Source organism: Zophobas morio, unplaced genomic scaffold, assembly GCF_036711695.1.
Source record: "Zophobas morio isolate AGI-343-1 ecotype UQ-CSIRO unplaced genomic scaffold, CSIRO_AGI_Zmor_V1 ptg000014l, whole genome shotgun sequence".
In the NCBI taxonomy this organism is placed as follows: domain Eukaryota; kingdom Metazoa; phylum Arthropoda; class Insecta; order Coleoptera; family Tenebrionidae; genus Zophobas; species Zophobas morio.
The window spans coordinates 15,639,698-15,664,451 of NW_026972119.1; the positions used below are offsets into that span (position 1 = coordinate 15,639,698).

At 30.6% G+C, this 24,754-nt stretch overlaps 1 protein-coding gene across 2 annotated transcripts in view; it reads right to left on the reverse strand.

The window, feature by feature from the left end:
- LOC135128994 (neurotrimin-like) overlaps window positions 1-24,754 on the reverse strand; it is a 263,914-nt gene that overhangs the window by 89,726 nt on the left and 149,434 nt on the right. For both annotated transcript variants that reach the window (XM_064056078.1, XM_064056077.1), the window contains exon 3: window positions 23,352-23,559. In XM_064056078.1, coding sequence (XP_063912148.1) covers window positions 23,352-23,559 — 208 coding nt within the window. The remainder of the gene's footprint in view (window positions 1-23,351; window positions 23,560-24,754) is intronic.

The following is a 24,754-nucleotide window of genomic DNA, read 5'->3' on the forward strand; positions in this document are numbered from 1 at the left end:
GTCTGTCTATCTACCTGTTTTTGTCGTGTTATTAAACAGACAATCAGGAAACTTGGACCGATGTTTAATCAAATTTTGTACGTATATCAGAAATATCATATAAATGGTTAAACGCTAACCAAAATTTGGCTAATCATCCTCACGAAGAATTTGATGACGTCATCTCAAAAGATTTTATATTAAAATCAGCTTTGAGTTTTCATCAAGAATGGTTTAGCGTTTTTTTTTGGAAAATTGGGAATACTGTAATGTTGGACCCGCCTATATTTAATAATTAATAATAAAATGAGACTTATTTACGGTACTGTAGCTTCTGTATTCATATATATTGTACCATGTCATGAACAAAAAAATCAACAGCAAGATAAATAATCATTCTCAGAGGTTTTTTTTGAATGGGAGTGAAAAGTGAAGAGTTTGTCAAAGAATCTTGTGTTCTCTTTCATCTTTCATATATGATTTCCGCAGAAAAAATCGATAATATTTTCCATAAAATTCATGGAGTTTTGTAAACTGAAAACAAAAGTCGAGAAATCTACAAATCAAGCAATCGAAATAGCCCCAAATTGATAAATCGAAAAATTAAAATTTGAAAATTTGCAAATTTAAACAAAATAAAATGAGAAACCACAAAATTAAAAAAATTGAAAAATCGTAAAACTAAAAAATAAAAAGAAACGGAAAATCCAGAAATGGAAAAATTAAACTTTGAGAAAAAAAGTTGAAGAAACGAAAAATTGAAAAATCCCGAAAATCAAACAGTAAAATCAAAAACCTGAAAAAGTGAAGTATTGAAAATCGTAAAGTCGCAAAATCGGAAAATCGATGAATCAAAAAATTTAACATTTAGAAACGCCAAAAATTAAAATATTGAAAAACCAGAAAATTTTAAAATCGACAGATTGAAGAATGGAAAAATTGAAAAATCGAGAAATCGTAAAATTAACATTTTGGAAAATTGTTAATTTAGATTTAAAAAAAATGAAAAATCCAAAAATTAGTTAAACTGAAAAATCGAGAAATTTAAACACCGAAAAATCGATAAAAAGTAAAATTTAAGAAACGAAACATTGAAAAAGTAAATAACTGAAAAAAAATCAGAAATACAGAAATAGAAAACTCTGAAACTTAAGAAAAAAATTGAACAATAGAAAAATTGAAAAATCCCGAAACTCAAATTGAAAAATCAAAAACCTGAAAAATTGAAAAATTGAAAATCAAAAAATCCAGAAGTCGAGCAATGGAATCAAAATATCGAAAATTCGGAAAGTCCACAACTCGAAAAATTGAAAGATCGTAAAGTCGAAAAATCAAAAAATCGAAAAGTCGGTTAAAATAAAAAAATTGAAAATTTAGGAACGCCTAAAATTAAAATATTGAAAAATCAACATATTGAAGAAGGGAAAAATTGAAAAATCGTAAAACTCAATTATCAGAAAATTGAGAATTTCGATAATCGAGAAATTGAAGATTCGAAAAATTCTCAATCATAAAAATGAAATGTCGAACAAAATGAGTAATCGGGAAATTGATGAATCGAAAAATTCAAATTTTAAAAATTGCGAATTTAGATTTAAAAAAATTTAAAAATAGAAAAACTAATGAAGCTGAAAAATCCAGAAATTTAAAAACCGAAAAATTGAAAAATCTAAAAATGCAAAATTTAAAATTCGAAACATTGAAAAATCATAAAACTGAAAAATCATAAAACTGAAAAAAAACGAGAAATGCAGAAATAGAGAAATTTTAAATTGAAGAAAAATTTGAAGAATCGAAAAATTGAAAAATCCTGAAGCTCAAATTGAAAAATCCAAAAACCTGGAAAATTGAAGAATGAATATCAAAAAATCCAGAAATCGTGAAATGGAAAAATCAAAATATTGAAAAATTCAAAAGTCGATAAGTCGAAAAATTGAGAAATCGTTAAGTCGAAAAATCAAAAAATCGAAAAGTCGATTAGTCAATAAATTGAAAATTTAGGAACGCCAAAAGTTGAAATATTGAAAAATCCAAAAATATAAAAATCAACAAATTGAAAAATCGCAAAATTCAATTATCAAAAATAGAGAATTTGAAAAATCGAGAAATTGAACATTCGAAAAATTCTCAATCCCAAAAATGAAATGTCGAAGAAATGGGTAATCGGGAAATTGATGAATCTAAAAGTTAAAATTGGAGAAATTGCGAATTTCGATTTAAAAAAAAATGAAAAATCGAAAAATTAATGAAGCTGAAAAATCGAGAAATTTAAAAACCGAAAAATTGAAAAATCAAAAATCTATAATTTATTTAAAAAATATAGCCCCACAACTAGCAACATGGTACCATCGAAGATCAAAGAATTGAGTTCGGTACTCACTTAAAACGGTGTCTATGAGAAGTTATTTAGGTGTCGAGAGTTTTCAATCCTTAATTTTTTAGTTTTTCGATTTTCAATTTTTCGTTTCGGTTTTTTATTTTCTTTATTTTTTCAATGTTTTGGTTTTATAATTTTTTGTTTTTTCAATTTTAATTTTTTAATTTTCCCTTTAATTTTCCGACTTGAATTTTTTGAATTGTTCACTCCTTTGTTTCAATTCTTAGATTTTGCAACGTTTCGATTCTTCAATTTTTTATGTGTTAAAATTTTTTATTTACTACTTTTGATTTCGGTTTTCTGTTTTCTTTAACTTTACAATTTTTCGATTTTTAAATTTTTTGTTTTTTCAATTTTTTGTTTCTTCATTTCTTCGATTTACAATTTTCATTTTTTTTCCAATTTTACGATATATAATACTCGTCAAGTGTTCATTTTTAAATCATTCAGATTTTCCATTTTCCAACTTTATGATGCTTCAATTTTTAATTTTTCAGTTTGTCGATTATTAATTTTTCATTTTAAACATTTAAAAATTTTTCATTTTAAACATTTAAAAATTTTTCATTTTAAACATTTAAAAATTTTAAAAGTAATTATTACACATTTAAAATTTTTCACTTTTCCAATTTTATCATTTTAAGATTTTTCATTTTGCCGATTTCAATTTCTCGATTTTAATTTTTCAGTTTCTTGACATTTAATGTTTCAGTTTTTCAATGAGTGAATTTACAGTTTTGACGATTCTTTCTATAAGTTTTCGATTTTAGAATTTTTGAGTTTTCCAATTTTTCGCTTTAGCGTTTTTCCTTCTTTCCAATTTTTCGATTCGTTAATATTGCCTTTTTTTAAGTTTCTCGCTGGATGCTTTTTCCTAAGTTGTTATTTACGTTTCGCAACTTCTCATTTAAAATTCATTTTCATTCTTTGCGATGGAATCTAAAATTTCTCATGTATAAAATATTGCCAGACAACATTCGTTTTTATACATAAAAAATTGGTCGAAGGTTAGTTCAGCAGAACTTCCCTCACCCCTGAAATGCAACAAATCCCACTTTTTTGCAAAATGATACAACATTGATTGGGAATTTTTATTTTCTGATAATTTCGATAAAGTAAAAAGCAGTAACGTTATTTATACTCCTGCAGTTTTTTAGCTTGAGTTTTTCAATTTTTAAATTTTTAAGTTTTTTAATTTCCCTTCAATTTTCCGACTTGAATTTTTTTAATTATTCATCTTTTTGCTTTGATTCTTAGTTTTTTTTTAATTTCGGTTTTTTTTGCCTTTAATTTTACAATTTTTCGATTTTTTGACGTTTCAGTTTTATAATTTTTTGTTTTTTCAATTATCGTTTCTTCAAGTCTTGGATTTGCAATTTTCAATTAATTTTTTTCTCCAATTTTACTGTATACAATACTCGTCGAGTGTTCATTTTTAAATCATTCAGATTTTCGTTTTCCAACTTTATGATGCTTCAATTTTTAATATTTCAGTTTTGCTATTTTTCAATTTTTCATTTTAAATATTTGAACATTTTAAAAGTAATTATTATGTTTTTAAAATTTTTCACTTTTTCAATTTTACGATTTTAGAATTTTTCATTTTCTCGATTTCAATTTCTCGATTTTTAATAGTGACTCTACAATTTTGACCATTCTATAAGTTTTCGATTTTAGAATTTTTGGGTTTTCCCATTTTTCGAGTTCGCGTTTTTTCTTCCTTCCAATTTTTTGATTCGTCAATTTTTCCTTTTTTTTTTAATTTCTCGTTTATAGTTTTCTGTTCCAGTTATTCGTTTCTTCCATTAACAGTTTTTACTTCGCGAGTGTAAATAAACCAACCAACTATAGCAGCTGAGTCCATCGGGTGACGGGCTAATTTCATATTTTCTCGATCTGTCATGATGCCTAGAATATAAAAAAATATGTCCCCGCTTTCTATCTGTTTGTCTGTCTGTACGCCGCCTGTGTCGGTTTTTTGTACACAAAAAATCTGTCTTAGCTTAAAACAATTTTTTCAATTATAACACGTGATAGAAACTCACTTATTCAGACTTAACTATTTAACTTATGATATTATGTCTAATGTGTTGGAGGGTTTTTCCTAAGTTGTTATTTAAATTTCATAACTTCTCATTTTAAAATCCATTTAAGAGATCTAAAATTTGTTTTTATATAACAAATTGGTCCAAGAACTTCCCTCGCCCCTAAAATGTAACCCAACAAACCGCACTTTTTTGAAAAATGATAAATATTATTTGCGACTTTTATTTTCTGATAACTTCTATAAAGTAAAAAGCAGTGACGTTATTTACCGCTTCTGCAGTTTTTTAGCTTGACTTTTTCAATTCTTGATTTTTTTGTTTCTTCATCTTTTCGATTTTCAATTTTTCAGTTTATAAGTTTAAATTTTCAGTTTTTCAATTTTCAAGTGTTCGAATTTACCAATTTCAATTCTTGATTTTTTTGTTTCTTCATCTTTTCGATTTTCAATTTTTCAGTTTATAAGTTTAAATTTTCAGTTTTTCAATTTTCAAGTGTTCGAATTTACCAAGTTTTCGATTTAGGTGTCGCGAGTTTCCGTTTATCGATTTGCAATTTTTCGTTTCGGTTTTTTATTTTCTTTGCTTTTTCAATTTTTACGGTTTTACAATGTTTCGGTTTTATAATTATTTGTTTTTTCATTTTTAATTTTTTTATTTTCCTTTCAATTTTTCAACTTGAATTTTTTGAATTGTTGATTTTTTGTTTCAATTCTTCAATTTTTCATGTGTCAAAATTTTCGATTTACAGTTTCATTTCGGTTCTATTTTCTTTAATTTTACAATTTTTAGATTTTTGATGTTCCGATTTTTAAATTTTTTGTTTTTTCAATTCTTCGATTTACAATTTTCATTTATTTTTTCTCCAGTTTTACGATATATAATACTCGTCAAATGTTCATTTTTAAATTATTCAGATTTTCGATTTTCAAACATTGTGATGCTTCAATTTCTATTTTTTAAGTTTCTCGATTTTTCAATTTTTCAATGTCTTGATATTTAATTTTTCAGTTTTTCGCTGATACAGTGTTCAATTATGACGATACTATAAGTTTTCGCTTTTAGAATATCTGGGTTTTCATATTTTTCGCTTTCGCGTTTTTTCTTCTTTCCATTTTTTCGATTCGTTAATTTTTCCCTTTTTTTTTAAATTTCTTGTTTTTAGTTTCTGTTCCAATTATTCGTTTAAGTTTTATATAAAATATATATTTACTCTTTTTATTTATGCAAGAAATAGTCGTTTTCTATTTATCTTTACATTTTGACACAAAAAGTTTCAACAACGATTTCATTTTTACTTCCCCGTCGTAAGCTAATCTCCGAAATTACCTGATCGATTGTTGTCAAATTTTACACGAATGTTAAAAATATCGTGTATTCAGCAAAACGTTAATCAAAATTTATCTAATCATCTTCACCAACAAATCAATGACGTCACCTGACAGTTTTGGTTGGTAAATGCTATTCAAGTTTTCTAAAATAACATACCTCTCTATTTGTGGTTTATGAATCCGCCTTGATTTTTTACCCAATACATCCAAATTTTCGCAAAAAAATCCAAGTTGTATAACAACCTTTGATACCATTTAATACAGATAATGCAATCGATCGGTCGTAAAGCTTAGTTAGAATATAAAAATTTATTAAGTAGAGTAACATAAAGTACAGGAGTATATTATTTTATCTAATTTTAGTAATATTTACTACGCAAGATTTTGAGGTGACGTCATCAAATTATTGGTGGGGATATTTAGGCAATTATCAACGCGCGAGCCGACCTGATTTCTATGCCAATTGTGTCATGAACTGATGATCTTCAAATAGCTGAAGTGTTTGTCATGTAATGTAAAACACTCTAATTGAATATATTGAATAATTTGAAACATCCTAATTAGACCAGCGTTCAAACAAAAATAACCGCATTGAAATCAATTCATCATTCAATTTTGTCGGTCCCGATTCTATTATAGGTTACATTATCGATCCTTTCAATACGCAATTATCGTACAACCTATTACTAAATAATAATAGCAAATAATTTTACACAATTAAAAAATTATAAAAGTCATTATTTTGTAGGGGAACTAGGGGCTTGTTGTAACAGGGGTAAGTTGTAACATTAAATTTTTACCCACAATTTAAACTCTTTAACGTCAGGTATTTTACTGAATTTAATTCTTGCACCATAAGACATCATGTCATCACAACCACTGTTCCTTGAGTCAGCGCAGTAAGTGGATGTGTGCACGTGTTTCGTTTTGGCCAAGTAATGTAAAATATTGCTTTAGTAAAATTTGCTTTTTCGTATCAGTTATTAATTAATTTAAAACTTTTAGTTTTGCATGTAGCTCAAAAATTACTCAGCTTTGATATTCCTTACACATTTTGACGCTAAGCCACATAATTTTGTCGAAATGTAATTAAATGTAGAAAATTGTGCTACGGGGCATGTTGTAACAATAGCTTTGGGGCAAGTTGTAACATGTTACAACTTATCCCAAATTCACTTCTACAAATCTCGTACCTAGCATACGAAAAGCGAGCCAAAATTTTGACCTATGCCATATATCGCTTTCCAGATATATTAAGAAAAAGGAAGACAACACTCAAATGTTTAATGTTAACTCTTTTTCTAAAAGTTCATTTCAGTTTTACTGAAAAAAAATTGTATATAATGATGTGTTGTGTTGATTTTTGAAAAATAAAGTCTAAATATGTATCAACATCAGCTTTATTTTTACGGGTACTACCTGTCTCATGGCTGTTACAACTAGCCCCAACCACGGGGCAAGTTGTAACAATGCACTTTTTTTAAGAAAATGCCTGGTGTGAAGTGAAGATGAACAATTTTGACCTTTTGCCTGTTCAGTCCAATAGGGGAATAGTTAGACTACCGATAGATACTTTTATAATGGTCAAACAGCTAATAGATACCAAATTATATTCGTTTTCCTAAAAACTGTTACAACAAGCCCCTACTACATATTTACGCCACCTCATGCGAATCCGTGAAGTTGCTTTGTATTTTTGTATCTTATTTATTTAATTTTCTTTTTTCACCCTACATTCTGGGCATGGAAGAAGTGTAATTCTCGCTAAAACATATTTCAGCCGCTTACGCATAGCACGTAGAAGATTAAAACGGGGCAGATACCGACTTGGGGGATTAATTAGCGAATCCTTTTTTTTCTTGTAGTATCAGTGGGAGGTGCGTGGTTTGGTGTTAGTTCATTTCTGCCGCTTTTTATTTAGTTTGATGATCATTTAATTAAACTGATTAATTAAGGGATTTGTTTGTTTTAACCACTTCGCTAATTTAAGATTTTTTTTGGTAAATAACCCTCCAATATTGTTCACTAGCACGAAATTATTGTATATAAGCACATTTTAATTGTTTGTAATTTCATCGTCTGAGAACTTGTTTGATCTACAGACCAGAGCGCGCTCAGGCTAGTGTCGACTCTCAGCGTTCAGAAGCGATTTGGTTGGCTTGGACTACAATTTCTGCAGGAAATAGTTGCTTGGTTGGATTTTATAACGCAGTGAACATTCTTGGTACATATTTAGATGGTTTTATTATGTCACATGTTCCACTCGATTTTGACACGCAACTATTTTTTTGTTTAACTAAGAATTAATTCTTTAGTTGTGTTTTGTACTAAATAGCAAAACGTTTTAAAAAGAATATTATTGAAGTTGTAATAATCCCATGGATTTTTTCCGGGAAAATGTAATTGTTTTTATGTTTTGGAAACATTGTGTTCTGCTTTGTATGAAGTTATGAATGTTTTTTCTAACAACTTTTGGCGTTATTTTCGATTCATTGTTTGACATTAGCACTGAAAAAAAATGATAAATTAAAATAATCGAAAATTTGAAAAATCGAAAATCCAAGATGTCAAGATTTCGAAACATTAAAAAATCGAAATATGGGAAAATCGAAAAAATGTAAAATTAAAAAATCTAAAATTTAAAAACCGAAAAACCAAATCTCGAAACTCCAAAATTTAAGAAATCAAAAAATTGAAAAATTGAATAACTGAAAAATCGAAACATCGAAAAATTGGAAAATCGAATAACCGAAAATCTGAAAAGCAAAAAAGCGAAAAACCGAGAACTCGAAAAATCAAAAGAGGAGTCGAAGAGTCGAACAATTAAGAAACCGAAATAGGCCAAAATTGAAAAACCGAAAAGTTAAAAATTGAAAAATTGATAAATCGAGAAATTGACAATCAAAATATCGAAAAATCAAAATCTCGATAAATCGAGAAATCAAAAACTAAAAATTCGAAAAATTGAGAAATTGAGGAATCGAAAAAAACGCAAAGTTAAAAGTTGAAAAATTGAAAAAACGGAAAAATAAAAAAAAACAAAAAAACGGAAAAATAGAAAAACTGCGAAACCGAAATCGGCCAATATAAAAAATCGAAAAGTTATAAAATGAAAAACTGATAAATCGAAAAACTGAACAATCAAATCTCGATAAATTGGGAAATCAAAACATTGAAAAATTGAAAAATTAATAAATCGAAAATTTGAAAAAACGAAAAATTCAAAAACAGAAAATCTAAAACCGGGATGTCGAAAAACTGAAAAACAGAAAACGTAAAACTGGGAAGTCGAAGAATCGAAAGATTTGAAAAATTCAAAAACTTGAAAAATTGAAAAATTGCACAATTAAAAACTTTACTAATTTAGTACTAAATACTAAATGCTAAATATACTAAATATTTAAAAAGCGAAAAATTGAAGAATTCGACAACGGGAAAATAGATCATTTGAAAGTCAAAAAATGAATTGAAAAATGAAAATCTGAAAACTTAGAAAAGTCAAAAATTGAAAACTCGAAATATTTTAAAACAGTAAAATTAAAAGGAGAAAAATTGGAAAAATGAAACACTGAAATATCGGGAAATTGAAAAGTTGTAAAGTCGAAAAATTGAATAATAAATAATCTGAAAAATCCCTAAACTGAAATTTCGAAAAACTGAAAAATGAAAGAAAAGCTGAAGAATAGATAAATTGAAAGATCTCAAAAGTGAATTATCCAAAAACCGAGAAATTAAAAAATTTCAAAATTGAGAAACCGAAAAGTCAGGAGTGAAGTCAAAAAATCCAAACCTTAAAAAATTGAAAAATTGACAAATCAAAAACTTAAAAAATTGAAAAATTGAAGCATTGAAAAAACGAAAAATCTATAAAAGTCAAATCTGAAAAACTGAAAAATCAAATTATTGAAAAATCATAAAATTGAAGAGAGAAATTGGAAAAACGCAAAAATTGAAACATCGGAAAATTGAGAAATCATGGAATTGAAAAACTGAGAAATTGTAAATTCGAAAAATTCAATACTAAACTAAAAATTCCGAAAACTGAAATATCCAAAGTGAAATATCCAAAAACTGAGAAATTAAAAAATTGAAAAATTGTGAAACCAAACATTCAAAAGAGTGAAGACGAAAAATCAAAACCTTAAAAAATTTAAAAATTGAAAAATCAAAAACCTAAAAATTGGAAAAAACGGAAAAATAGAAAAACTGAGTAACCGAAATCGGCCAATATAAAAAATCGAAAAGTTATAAAATGAAAAACTGATAAATCAAAAAACTAAACAATCAAATCTCGATAAATCGGGAAATGAAAACATTGAAAACTTGAAAAATTAATAAATCGAAAATTTGAAAAAACGAAAAATCTAAAACCGGGATGTCGAAAAATTGAAAAACAGAAAACGTAAAACTGGGAAGTCGAAGAATCGAAAGATTTGAAAAATTCCAAAACTTGAAAAATTGAAATATCGAGAAATCGAAAAATCTAAAATTTAAATATTGAAAAGTGAAAGTATCAAAAAATTGAAAAATCGAAAAAATAAAAAAATCCACACATCGAAAAATTCAGAAATCAAAAAATTGGAAAATTTCAAAATTAAAAATCTTACTAATTTAGTACTAAATACTAAATACTAAATACTAAAAATACTATATATTTAAAAATCGAAAAATTGAAGAATTGGACAACAGAAAAACAGATCATTTGAAAGTCAAAAAATGAATTGAAAAATCGAAAATCTGAAAATTTAGAAAAGTCAAAAATTGAAAAATCGAAATATTTTAAAACAGTAAAATTAAAAAGGAGAAAAATTGGACAAATGAAAAACTGAAATATCGGGAAATTGAAAAGTTGTAAAATCGAAAAATTGAATAATAAATAATCTGAAAAATCCCTAAACTGAAATTTCGAAAAACTGAAATATGAAAGAAAAACTGAAGAATAGATAAATTGAAAGATCTCAAAAGTGAATTATCCAAAAACTGAGGAATTAAAAAATTTAAAAATTGAGAAACCGAAAAGTCAGGAGTGAAGTCGCAAAATCCAAACCTTAAAAAATTGAAAAATTGAAAAATCAAAAACTTAAAAAATTGAAAAAATGAAGCATTGAAAAAACGAAAAATCTATAAAAGTCAAATCTGAAAAATTGAAAAATCAAATTATTGAAAAATCATAAAATTGAAGAGAGAAATTGGAAAAACGCAAAAATTGAAACATCGGAAAATTGAGAAATCATGGAATTGAAAAACTGAGAAATTGTAAATTCGAAAAATTCAATACTAAACTAAAAATTCCGAAAACTGAAATATCCAAAGTGAAATATCCAAAAACTGAGAAATTAAAAAATTGAAAAATTGTGAAACCAAAATTCAAAAGAGTGCAGACGAAAAATCAAAACCTTAAAAAATTGAAAAATTGAAAAATCAAAAACCAAAAAACTGAAAAATTGAAGAATTGAAGAAACGAAAAATCTATAGAAGTCAAATCTGAAAAATTGAAAAATCAAATATTCGTAAAAAATCGTAATATTGAAAAGGAGAAAAATTGGAGAAATATAAAATTGAAACATCGCAAAATTGAGAAATGATGGAATTGAAAAATTGAGAAATTGTAAAATCTAAAAATTTGATAATAAACTGAGAAATCCGAAAACTGAAACTTCGAAAAATTGAAAAATCAAAGAAAAAGTGAAAAATCCCAAAACTGAAATATCCAAAACTAAGAAATAAAAAAATTGAAAAATTAAGAAATCGACAAATCAAAAACCTGAAAAATCGTAAAAATTGAACAAATGAAAAAATGAAAATCGAGAAATTGAAAAATTGAGAGTATAAAAGTGAAAAATCGAAAAATCGAAATATTTAAAAATCGTAAATTTCAAAAAACGTAAAACTAAGTAACATCTGAAAATTGAGAAACCGAAAAACTGAAAATCGAGCAATTGAAAAATTGAGAAATTGTATAATCCAAAAATTGAATAATAAATAAACTGAAAAATCCCAAAACTAAAATTTTGAAAAACTGAGAATTCGATTCAACTTTCGAAGCAAGAAATCGAAAAGCCGACTAACCGAAAAATCTCAAAGACAGGATAAAAATTTAACCCGAATTCTTAAACTACAAGTTCAAGGCTATGTCACTTTTTAACATTTAAAGTATTAGTTGTCAAGTTATTTTATTTTAAAATAGATGCATACCTGAATAATTTGTTTTCCTCGATAAATTATGGTTAGGATATGTATCAGATCACGGATCATGGCTTATAGCTCAAATCGTTTCTGAACGCTTAGAGTCGATATTAGCCTGAGTGCGCTCTGGTTTATGGATCAAACAAGTCTCAGATGACGATTTATCATTTAGAAGGAATGATAGCGTAGCTGTTGGAATTCGTCAGCGCGAAGTTCTTGATTAACATGTTTACAAAACTATAAAACAATTCGGTGTATCGGTACAGACAAACTCGGAGTCTTCACGATCTCGATACAATGTAGGTAGTTCTCAAAAATATAAAAGTTTCTCGCTGGAGGGATTTTCTTTGACGCTTTTGATGCTACACAACAAAGAACATTTTTTTACAAAGAAGCCAGAAATTGCATTAAATCGGGAATAATATCGTTCGAAAGATAAATATTTATGTCACAATTGTAGAAATTGCGGTCGTAGGTGTAACGTCCAGTTAAACTCGACAAAATACATTCTAGAATTTCTGAAATTATTAAAATTTCAAAAAGAAATATTTATGTCGTTGAGCTTTGATTAGAAAACGTATTCAGTAAAAATAAATCGTTTGATACACTAATTTCGAGGTATCATAAAACAGATTAATATCTGATGGGGCATAAAGCGTGCCCTTCCGCAGCATTCTGGAATTCAACTTCAATTTGGTGATTTTTAAGCGATGACAAATAAGGGGCAATTTTCTACCCTGACCCTCTTCTCGAGTCGTGTCACGTTTCTGTACAAAATAAGGGACGAAAATGCAATCCCTAAGATTTCATATTACCTACACCTAAAAACATCAATAAGTATGAGGAGAAGCTCTAACAACACTCGTGAAGAGATAAAAAGATTTTACCGATGCAAAGGCGTACAGCAATAAATTTTCGTAAACACAAAGTAATTTAAATTTAATACAGATAGGGAAATATCGCCAGTTCCTTCGAAATAAACGCTGGGTTGTTACTTCTTTTCACGGAAAAAAACATCAGATTGGCCTGCTTTGTCAGACATGTAGTGATATCAGGATTTGCCTTCATCAGAATGTAATTAATTGTGTGATAAATGATAACATAAGAAAAAATTATTTCTATTGTAATTATTTTTGTTCAAAGTGATGCGCTACGAGGTATAAATAATTTCGTCCTCACAAAATATCTTCGTCAATTAAGGTAAATTAAAAGATTTCAATTATGTAACAAAATAATTAATTCAGTGAAGCCTCGCCTTTTACGTCGAATGTTTACAAACTAAACAAGTACACAGATTTAATTAGAAAAGTAAAAATACAGTCACGTTGAACAAAGTATTGTTTAATTAAAAACTGAAATAAGAAAATTTTGCAACATTCCAGTATTTCAGACTTTATGAGCTCTGCACTAGAAGAAATCTGAAAAACGGAATTAAAATCTGATACCACTATTACACAGCCGACACCAGGCTGCTTTGTCTTTCTTTTACATTGGAAGTCCAATAATTTATCGAGAAACGTCGGAAACATCATTTAAAAATTTCAGATGCCGACAGGAAAAAATGCATTCTCAGACAGTCGTTATTGCTTTTGTATTCACCAATGTCAAATTCAAATTGATGTGAGACACGCGATTGGTACATAACAGTTTTTTATTGTTTGATTATTTCTATCGAAATAAAATCTATCTCAATCGGCTGGCTTGTAATTGCAATCGTAAAATTTCTTTCTTAATTTATTGCTGATTGGTTAATATTCCAGTTTTCCGAATAAATTTTCTAAAATTTTGTAGATTTCTTCTATGTCTAGCTGCTACTAAATGCAATTTCATTCTGTTACTCTACAGTACCCCATAACATGAATAACGACATTGGAGAGGATTTATTTACACATTATGCGGTATTCTAAGAGTTTGTAAATTCTATGATGCAAGCAGCAGTAATGGGAAAGTCGATATTCAATTTCTAAACATTTTATTGTGCTGTTTTAAATGTGCGTCGTCTTTCAGAGTTAAAAATTTATTATTTTTGTGTAGCCTCCACACGGATTCTGGTCTTGACATTAAAAAACCTTCGCGTGGGATAACTGTAAGCGAACTTCCATAAAACTTATTCAAATTTATGCAAAGTATGCTTAGAATTTCATTTAAGACTTTTTCGGGAGTTTTTATATACAAATATACTCTCAAAAATTATGACGGTTTATAATACGATTAGGGAGTGGAACACTAGAGCGTTAATCGTAGTCAACTCTAAATCCAAATATTTTCGACACCGGTTTTTGTTTTATGTTGGTATTAGTGAAATGTTTTAAATATCAGCACCATTTAACTTTTTATGTTCGTTGAAAAAATCTCGTTTATCGCACGCACGTTCGTAAGGAATTGCTTACCAATTATTATTTTCAAATAACATGCGAAAGTTATGTTAATCAGATCACAAATGTTCCACTAAGCTTGACAAATTGTTTACTGTTAAAAACCAAACATTTTACTTCTCGTACAATATCGTAGTACTCAGAATTGAATGTCTAGAAGTCCAAAAGGGTAACACGGAAATATGCCGAAGAAGTTAGAAGCAGCAATAACGTAAAGTTAATATAATTTTGCATAATCAACAACCTGAGAATATTAAATTCCTACTTTGAATGTAGAGACCTTTATACGTATATCGTAGAAGTTAAAGGAAGACATGAAAAATCGATAAGTGACTGTGTAGTAGCAGCAAAAGAAATTAAAAAAATATGTAGAGACGCGAAATTGAATGGAAATGAGGAGATTTCAACGAACCACTATTTGCTGATAAAAACGTCGGAAAGCAACTATACAAAACCGAGAAAAATAAGTGCAACAAATAGACACTTAGAATGTTTACGAGTCTAAGCAATGCGGGATCGATTGTTCGTTGCAGCTCCGCTTATATTTGTAGTATAAAAGGTTGGTATAAAATGTAAATTTTATCGTGAAAATCTGGATGATTAGGGAAAAACTCAAGGGGGATTCATAAACCATATTACTGTATAAAATTTAAGTATTGCTACTAACTATTGTACAAACTTTTGATCAAATTGTTGAATGTTCCTTTCAATATGCGATGTAAACCAATAAGGAAAATTAGAATGTGAAATCCATTTATTAAATATTTTGCGTAGGGTTGGATCAAAATGATCGAAGCGATGTTAAGTTTCCAGCCAATAATATGGTTAAGGATTTAAAAATTGTTCTAAATCATTAGATGAGATGTCTGGAGGTATGGATGCAATGTCCACAAAAATTGAAACTCTGAGATAACAAAGTTTATGTACGAAGGACGACGGTAATAAGAGGAACAATGCTTGAACGTAAAAATGTATCTGTTTCGGAATAGGAATATGTTATCAAAATAGTAAGGAAAATCCACCTGCTGTAACGCGTCCAGGTCGAATACTTCTCTCAGGCTGTATAAGATTGCAAAAAGACAACTGAGAATGTAAAACCGGAAATCATCAAAGGCAGGGGAAAGTATCAATGTCTTACGTGATATTTTATCACAACATAATTAATAGAGATTGGAGAAACCAATACAACAAGACGATTTCAGTCGGTGCACAAATAAACTGAAAATAAAAGGCAAAATTTGTGAACATAAACATCTGTCGACTTCTACGGAAAATGCTCGTGTTTTCTCGACATTTCATGGTTCCAAGAGTACAACAAAATAGGTCCCCGTTTCCAGCTGCCTGTCTGTATGTTGTTTCTGTGTCTATTTTTATTATTTTGTTAAGTAGTATATAATCGTTTCTGGGGATTTTAATGTCCAATTTGAGACTTCTCCAAATAAAGCTCATATTTTATTTAATATAAGTGTGTTCTTCTGTCGAGTAGGAGTGGAAACTAATAGATAATAGAATATAGGATGTGAAAAAAGTAAAAAAAAGCGCTAATCCAAAGTTTTTTTTGTTATACTATTTGCTACAAAATTGATTTCTTATTTCATGCATCCGACCTAACTTCAACTAATTTTCGGACATAGTTGAAAAATGGTCAATAATGTCAAAAGTGGCAAAATCAATCTTATCTTATCAAATACTAACCCCCACCCACCCACCCTCTATTTTCTTAAAGGGTATGTCATTTGCCAAAATTAGTCTTACCTTAGCAAGTACTAGCCCCGCCCACCCGCCCTCTATTTTCTTGGAAGGTATGCCATTTGCCAAAATCAGTCTTACTTTAGTAAGTACTAGCCCCGCCCACCCCCCCCCCTTCTCATTCTAACGATTATTTTTATTTCTGTTGAGTACAAGATCATTCATTTTACTCAAATTGGATAAAATCAATCACTGAAAAGAAGACAGGGTCGGTGGGCGGGGCTAATTATGTTCCTCTATCTGGTGGGAGTGGAAACTAATACACAATAGTACAGTGACCTTATTTCGTTCTTAAAAATTGCTAAGATTATTCCTGTTTTAAAAAAGAATTGTCCAAATGTTGTTTCCAATTATAGACCAATACCGCTTGTATCCATTAAGTAAAATATTTGTGACCATTCTTACAATGCAATTTAATGAACATTTGGAAAGGAATGACTTACTGCAGAGCTCTCAATTTCGTTTTCTTAATAATAGATCCACGAGTTTAGCTGCTACTACACTTTGGAATGAAGTTCTTCAGACAATTGGAAACAAAAGTTAGTCTTCAATGTTAAGTTTTGACTTATCTAAAGCCTTCGATTGTGTCGACCACAGTATTATTTTACAGAAGCTTCAATATTATTCTATCAATACGAACAGTATAATATTAATTGAATCGTTCTTAAGCACAAGAACTCAGTTTGTTCACTTTATCTATATTAGCGCTTCTATGGTGGTAGCTATTTGTTTCCATCTCTTCCGGTCTGTGACTACGCTTTTCCAGTTTTTCACTCCATTTGCTTTCAGATCTTTCTGCACCTCTTTCTTGGGCATCCTCTTCTTCGTTTCTCACCCCTTCTTTCTTCTAATACTCTTTTTGGTGTTCTTTGTCCTGGCATTCTAGTTATGTGTCCTAACCATCCGATTCTTTTGCTCGAATTTTTTGTGTGATCCTCGGTCTTCTATACAGGTTGATGACTTCCTGTTTGTCCTTCTTCTCCATTCTCCTTCTGTACTTTTGACCCCTCCGAAATTTTTTCTCAGTATTTTTCTTTACAATGTTTCTAATTTCATTTCGTCTTGTTTATTCAGTGTCCATGTTTCACTTGCATACGTTACCACTGGTCTTATGATTGTTTCGTACATTCGTATTTTTGATTTTCGTGATATAATTTTTCCCTGCATTTTAGCATTCTTTTTTCTTTTCCTTTGTTTCTTTGGCTTTATTTATTATTTATTTATTAAATATATCTGTCTTCTTTACGTCATCTGTATTCAATTCCATGTATTCCGTCTTCTGCTTATTTACCGTTAGACCGTACTTCTTCACCTCTTTTCAAATTGCTTAAAACCCCGTTCTAGCTCCTTTCTTGATCTTGTAAGCAAGGCAATTTTTTTGGTATTTCTAGCTTTTCCATTGCTTCGTATAAGATATTTCGGTCTATGGTATCGTAGGCTTGTTTAAAGTCTATGAAAATTATGTGGAGGCTTAGGTTTTGTTCATAGCTGTTATTTTGGATCGTTTTTAGAGTAAAAACGTGATTTATGATTGATCTTCCTGCTCTAAACCCTCTTTGATATTCTCCTATTGTTTGCGCAATCTAGTTTTTATGATTTTTGCTAAGATCTTATAAATTAGCTGATATATTCTCTTGGTAAGTTGTTCTGCTTTTCAGTAGTTCTGCAGGTACTAGTTCATTTTCTTCTTTTTTCACTACTTTTGGCTGTTGTTCTTCCTCCGTCTTGTCATTTAGTAGGTCTTCAAAATATTCCGCCCATCTGTCTAGTTGTTCTACTATGTCTCCAATCAGCTGTCTTTCTTTACTTCTGCAGTATACCGTTCTCGTGCTCGTGGTCTGTCTTGTCTTCCTGACTTCTTGGTAGACATTTTGTATCTATTTGCTTTGGTAGTGTTTTTCTATTGTATCTGTTTTTTTTTTTTCAAAGATTCTCTCTTTTTCCGTCTGCATATTTGCTTGTCTATTTTCCTTTTTTCTTCATAATCTTTTATTGCTTCCTTTCTTGGTTTTTGATCTTTTCCTATTTTTGCAATGTTTCTACTTAGATTCTTCATCATACCAATCTTCCTTTCTACTTCTTTGTTCGGTTATGTCCATGTATTTCTTTGCTGTTTCTACCATTTCTGCTTCAATTTGGCTCCATTCATCTTCTATTGCTTCGTGCGTTGTATCTTTAGTTCCTAGTCTTTTATTTAATTCTGTCTCAATTTGTTGTGTTATTTCTAGTCTTTTAGTATCCCAGCATTGAACCTTTTTCTTTCTTTTTTTAGTTTTCTATTGGTTGTCCACTTTAGCAGTATTAATTCAACTGTCCAGAAAATATATATGGGTGTTCCGCAGGCTTCGATACTTGGCCCTTTGCTTTTTCAACATATATTAATGACCTTCCAAATTGTATTACCAATGGCAAATGTATATTCTATGCCGATGACACCCGCCCGCCCGCCCTTTCTTTTCTTAGAGGGTACCTCATTTGTCCAAATCACTCTTATCTTAGCAAGTACTAACCCCGCCCACCCACCCTCTCTTTTCTTAGAAAATTTGTCATTAGCCAAAATGAGTCTTATCTTAACAGCTACTAGCCCCGCCTACCCACCTTCTCTTTTGTCAGAGGGTAAGTCATTTGCCAAATTCAGTTTTATCTTAGCAGGTATTAGCCACGCCCACCCGCCCTCTAACTAATGACTAACTTTTTACTTTTATAAAATTACGTTTTTTTTGTAATCTACATCATAAAAATTTGTTTTACTATTTTTATGGAACTCCCGAAACCCCGTACGTAACGTACTGAATAGTTAATCCGCCATTTTTCAGACATCCGGTTTTTTGACTCATAAGTGTCATCATAAAAACTCCTAAAATAAAATTTCATAATTATTTGAAGAAAACAGTTTTGTTGAATTGTACTTAAGGGACATGAGGGCATTTGTCTAAACACCCTTGGACCAATTTTTACATTTGCATTTCGTTCCTACAGAGGTTTTTCTACGTTAACAGCGGAAAAATAAATTATGGATTTCTCTATAAAAATTAAAAGGTTTTATGATAACTCCATATCCAACATGAGGAAATTACCCAGATTATTTTGTTCGTCAAGCTGCACATTGCGGAAAATTTTATAGTTATTATCGTAACCGGGGCTGGCTGGGGACTCATGTGCAGCTCCGACAACTACGTATTAGTTACTGTAATTCAAAGTATGTCATAAACTTTTTTAATTTTAATTTTTCCTATGAATTCAGCGAACGAAGTAGATATAAATTTCTGAACACACAAAATATTGCTACTAAGTAAATCCATACTCTACCCCGGTACGACGCCTATGGGTTTTCCAGTATGTACTTTGCGAGGATGACCGGTGACTCATCATCGCCGACGGCGGCGTGCGAATAAAGAAAAGCCTAGAAGCGGTTCGCGGGAAGTTTCGATGGCGCACTGCAGGAAGCAGCAATCGCGAACTCTGAGCTGTACATTAAAGCTGAATAGTTAGTTGTGTGGGTGCAAATTATCGAGAAATAAATTGTAGGGTTTTACTCATGCCAACTGAATTTGCGTAAATCATAAAAACTAAGAAATCTTCACTTAGAAATTCGATAAGTTTTATTTTCCATAGAAACACACACATATGTTAGATTTGAATCTACATTTTTGATTTGTTAAATTAACTTTAATTATTCGTGATACTTGGACTGCACTATGCATTAAAGGTTGCATAGTTACATTTTAGGTCTATTTTTGTAAAAAAAAAGGAATAAGGTTATTTAGACCAACTTCTTCTCATAAACTGCGTCATTCATTAATTTTTTCACCATGATTCTTAAATAGAGTTTATTCAAAATTTTGAAATAACGTCATCAAGTTTTGAGGAGGGGGGATAAAATTTAAACTTTAATTAACGACTCACTAGCTCTACGAGTACCTCAAAACGTTTACGACGTTTTATAGCATTCTGTTTGCTAATTTCTAAGTTATAAAATATAGTTAGCTACCTTCGATTTATTTAAAAAAAATGTGGATAGGGTAAAAGGTCAAGACGGTTCATCAGATAACAAGTGCAATCAAATTACTAGTGGGGATGATCAGGTTAATTTTGCTTAACTTTTTAAAATACATATAAAATTCGACAACAATCAATTCAGTAGTTTCGGAGATTATATGTATAATAAATGGCGACACAGATGATAGACAAACGACAGAGAGACGACAGAACGTCAAAAGACATGACGAAAACAGGTAATCTATTTTTTCATTCTCTAGGGATCAAGAAACGTCGATAAAACATGACAATACCATAGTCTTTCGACGAACGACCTTATTAAAATTTGTACTTTCTTAGTTTACGCTCGGAAAGGAAAAAACAAAAGCATGGACCCTATTACTACTAGCTGGCAGTTTGTCACCACTTGTCATGGTACAGCGAGAAATCTCATCTAAACTAAATATGTGTTACTGAAATACGTAGTAACTGCCAAGATAAGACTGATTTTGGCAAATGAAATATCCTCTAAGAGAAGGGAGGGCGGGTGGGCGGGGCTAGTATCTGCTAAGATAAGACTGAATTTATCTAATGAGATACCTTCCAAGAAAAAAGAGGGTGGGTGGGTGGGGCTAGTACCTGCTACTATAAGACTGACTTTGGCAAATGAGATCTCTCTTAGAAAAGAGAGGGCGGGTGAGTGGGGCTAGCATCTGCCAAAATCAGATTTGTCTTAACAGGTACTAGCCCCACCCACCCACCCTTTCGTTTCTTAAAAAGTATGTCATCTGCCAAAATGAGTTTTATCTTAGAAGATCCTAGTCCCACCCACCCACCCTCTCTTTTCTTACAAGGTATTTCATTTGCCAATATCAGTTTTATCTTAGCAGCTACTACCTAGGATAAGACTGATTTTGGCAAATCACATAGTTTCCAAAAAAATAGAGGGTGGGTGGGCGGGGCTAGTAACTGCCAAGATAAGACTGATTTTGGCAAATAAAATATCCTCTAAGAGAAGTGAGGGTGGGTGGGCGGGGCTAGTATCTGCTAAGACAAGACTGAATTTACCAAATGTGATACCTTCCAAGAAAAGAGAGGGTGGGTGGGCGGGGCTAGTACCTGCTACGATAAGACTGATTTTCGCAAAGAGATCTCTTGGCAAACATTTTTGTTCTAGTCTTCTTATACTGTTGTTTTTCTAATTTTCGACACAAATGAGTCTTTTCTTAGGCTACATCTTTGGTATGTTTTAAGACTGTGGTAACCGAATTTGAAACAAATTTTCGCGCTGAAAGTGATTAACAGCGGTGCGAAATCAGATTTGAATAATTTGAACTAAAAATTTTTAACGACGCTAACACGTTAGGAGTTTAATTGTTAACTAGTTCTAACATAATTTAACAGTCAGGAACTTGCTTAGATAAATCATAGCTAGGAGATTTCATGAAAGTCACTTAGTCAGGACTCGTTTGATTTTGTTTGTCTAATTATGAATAAGGTTTCTGGATGCAAATACTTAAGTGTTAATTTATAACATTTTTTAATTTCTCACACAAGATCGCTCATAATTCATTAACGGCTAAAATCAAACTAACGTTGCCCCACTTTGGGAAAAGACCGTAAATGTAAAAAGCAGAATTCATAATATCGTAGACTAGGGCGAGATTAAAATAATTTCTTGCTTTAGGCAGTTATCATCGTTATTATCACCGTTATCATCATTACATCACCGAGGCATTTTCTCGCAAATTTAAACATTACATCACCGAGGCATTTCCTCGCAACGTGGAAAATGACATCACCGAGACATTTGCTCGCAACGTTAAAAATTACATCACCGAGGCATTTCCTCGCAACGCTAAAAATTACATCACCGAGACGCTTATTTCTCGCAACGCTGACTGCACAATTTTAACTTCAGTAATTTTCGTTGATGTATAATTTAAATTGAACGTAAACTTTTATGCTCGGCAGTAAGTTTCTAACCTCATGTAATATTTTATCTGTACAAGTTTATTTCACACTAGATCTTTTGTTTTTATAAATCTTTGCTAGTTTTTTTTTATGTAAATATTTTGTTGATGAATATTTCCATCATATAAATTATCTAATGTCTAATCTTAATCTCAAATAAGAATTATTTGTTGTTTAAAATTTCACAAGATTGTATGGCGAATTTAAATGTTGTTTATTACCCTTTTTGAACTTTAACACTTGTTCAGTTGTAGTTTAATGTTCGAGTTACAGAAATTGAACATTTAAACGGTATTCCGGTTAGATAACGCAATAACACTTGGCAGAAGCGGAGTGCGCGGTCCTTTTTCGAGCTATCAAGCTACTTTTCGGCCGGATTTCCTTTGTCAACAAATTATTATTAATACACTAGATCAGAAATTAAAAAATTACCATGAAACCAGACAAAGTTACTGGTTTCGAAGAAACTTTGATTTTATTTCATTAGTTAGTAGCCTTTAATGCATTTTTTACCCTACAAGTTTTAAGCTCTATGCTCGCATAAGATTCGCTTAATATTTCGATTATTTTACTTTATTTTGAAACCCATTTGTTCCACAATTTTCTCATTTTTAAATTTTAGATACAAACTTAAACCAATTAAATATTATCCTCCCATATTGCAGTTTTCGTTTTTTAGTTTTAGCTGTTTCCCAACTCACCCTAGCATTTCCACTGAGCCAACTAAATTTTTGTTTTTTTTTGATAAATTTTTGTCAGAAAATTTCAACTCGAACCAGGTATATTCAAGAACACTGACTTGATTTGATTGGAAAGCTTTTTCTTTTTATCTTATTGAACCGAAAATGTCCCGCCCCCGCAAAAATCTTCCATGAATTTGACCTCTTGTGGTCGGAGTCAGGCAGCAACACAGGTCATGTTTTCTTTGGCACTCCACTGCACTCCGACTTTATTCAAATAAAACCACTTCTTTCGCCTGTTATACAAAAGCGTTTGTAGGTAGTTTTTCTGTCGCACAAGAAGAGGCGTCTGTTGTTCAGATTATACTATTGAATTACAAGTCCTGAGAGAAGTTTTCCTGAGAGGCAGAACGATGAGTGAATCGCACAACACACAAATAGCAAATAAGAGCGAGAACGGGAATAAAACAATCCGTTCGTGGAGATCTCGCACACTTGCTATTCATTACTTGCCTCGAGAGCCCTCTTACGGCCGACCGACCTACTTCTAGCAAGGATTTGTATACAATTTGCCTCGGATCACATCATCTTGCTTTGACTAAGGTTAAGGGAATTAGAAGGAAGTGTTGGAGAAAGGAAATGCTTTTACGTGCGCCATTTTTTCTTTGTTCTGAACTTACCGACCACATCCAGATATCCCACTTGGCTTTTCATTGGATCGGTATTTATTTGACACATGTACCAGCCCCGGTCGGACTCGCGTACCTCCTTTATGTGCAAATACCACGTCTTGTGTTCGCTGTGGGTCACTCCTATGCGGTGATTCTTTGTGATCACATGATTGTGGATCGTGAGGATGGTTTGGGTGTCAACTCGCAGCCATGCCACCTGAAAAGACGCAAAATGAAAAATTGCCAGAATTTCGGAAGCTCTAGATGCGAACGAACCGAGTTCGACACAGTTTTAATGAAACAACTAAATGCAGCCCGCAATTCTTCTAACTTCTAAATCCAACTCTACCAGTTTGTAACATAACAGTAATGTGTAAACGCAATTAAAAATTGTATGCCCGTCAAAGAATTGATGACGTCATATAGATCTATACCGTTTTATCTGGAGATTTACGTCTTTGCTCTTATTTTTGACTTTAACTCCTAGAGTTATTCTAAAAATACTTAGTTATACAGAATAATTAAGCTGATTTAAATTACTGGAAGCTTCTGGATGTTCAAAGGGGTAAGGTAAATCGTATGCGTTAGAACGTTTGTTTGACTTAATCTTATATATATATATTTGAGTGATGTAGTCTAGCGCTTAAGACGTGATAGAGGTATGTTCATTAATTCGTACTGTGAGATTAAACGGTGTAATTCTACCAAGCAGGATTTCGTTGCTTGTTGCACTTTCCAGATTCCCTGTAACACATACGAATATCATTCCACGTAATTCTGAGATACATCGTCTGTGTAATAGGAACATTTTGCTTTTTTGTGGGCATTAATTGCTTGAAACTAAAACCCGGCAAGTGGAAGGAACGCCTAACATTTTCGATAGTGAAATGTTGTTACCTGTTTAAAATTACGAGGAAATTTATAGCTTAGTTTTTAAGTGTAAAATACCTGCGACTAATTTGTTGCAGAAATGAAAACGCCAAACAAAATTCGTGTGGTCATCCTAACTGACAACTTGATGGCGCCATCTCAAAATTTTGCATGGTAATTGTTATTTTGTTCTGAATTTGTTCAAAACATTTTAATTGTAATGATTTAATAATAATTTTGTTAATGTAAAGTTGATTTGTATTTTAATAAAGATACAGAATCCAGTGAAACATTATTCATTTATTTCCCTAACGATTTCTCCCTTTACAGTCTACTTCTAAACAGTTATTGTGAGTTTAGCTTTACCAATATGATTACCTCATCACTCACTGCTGAATACACAGACAAAATATTTGTTTATTTTGCGAATTTAAAATAAATACTTCTGTAAAAAGCAATTTTCGCTTTAAATTATTCACAAATATTTAACGAAAATATTTGGAAACAAAAATGTATAATAATGCATTTTTACTAAAACGTTG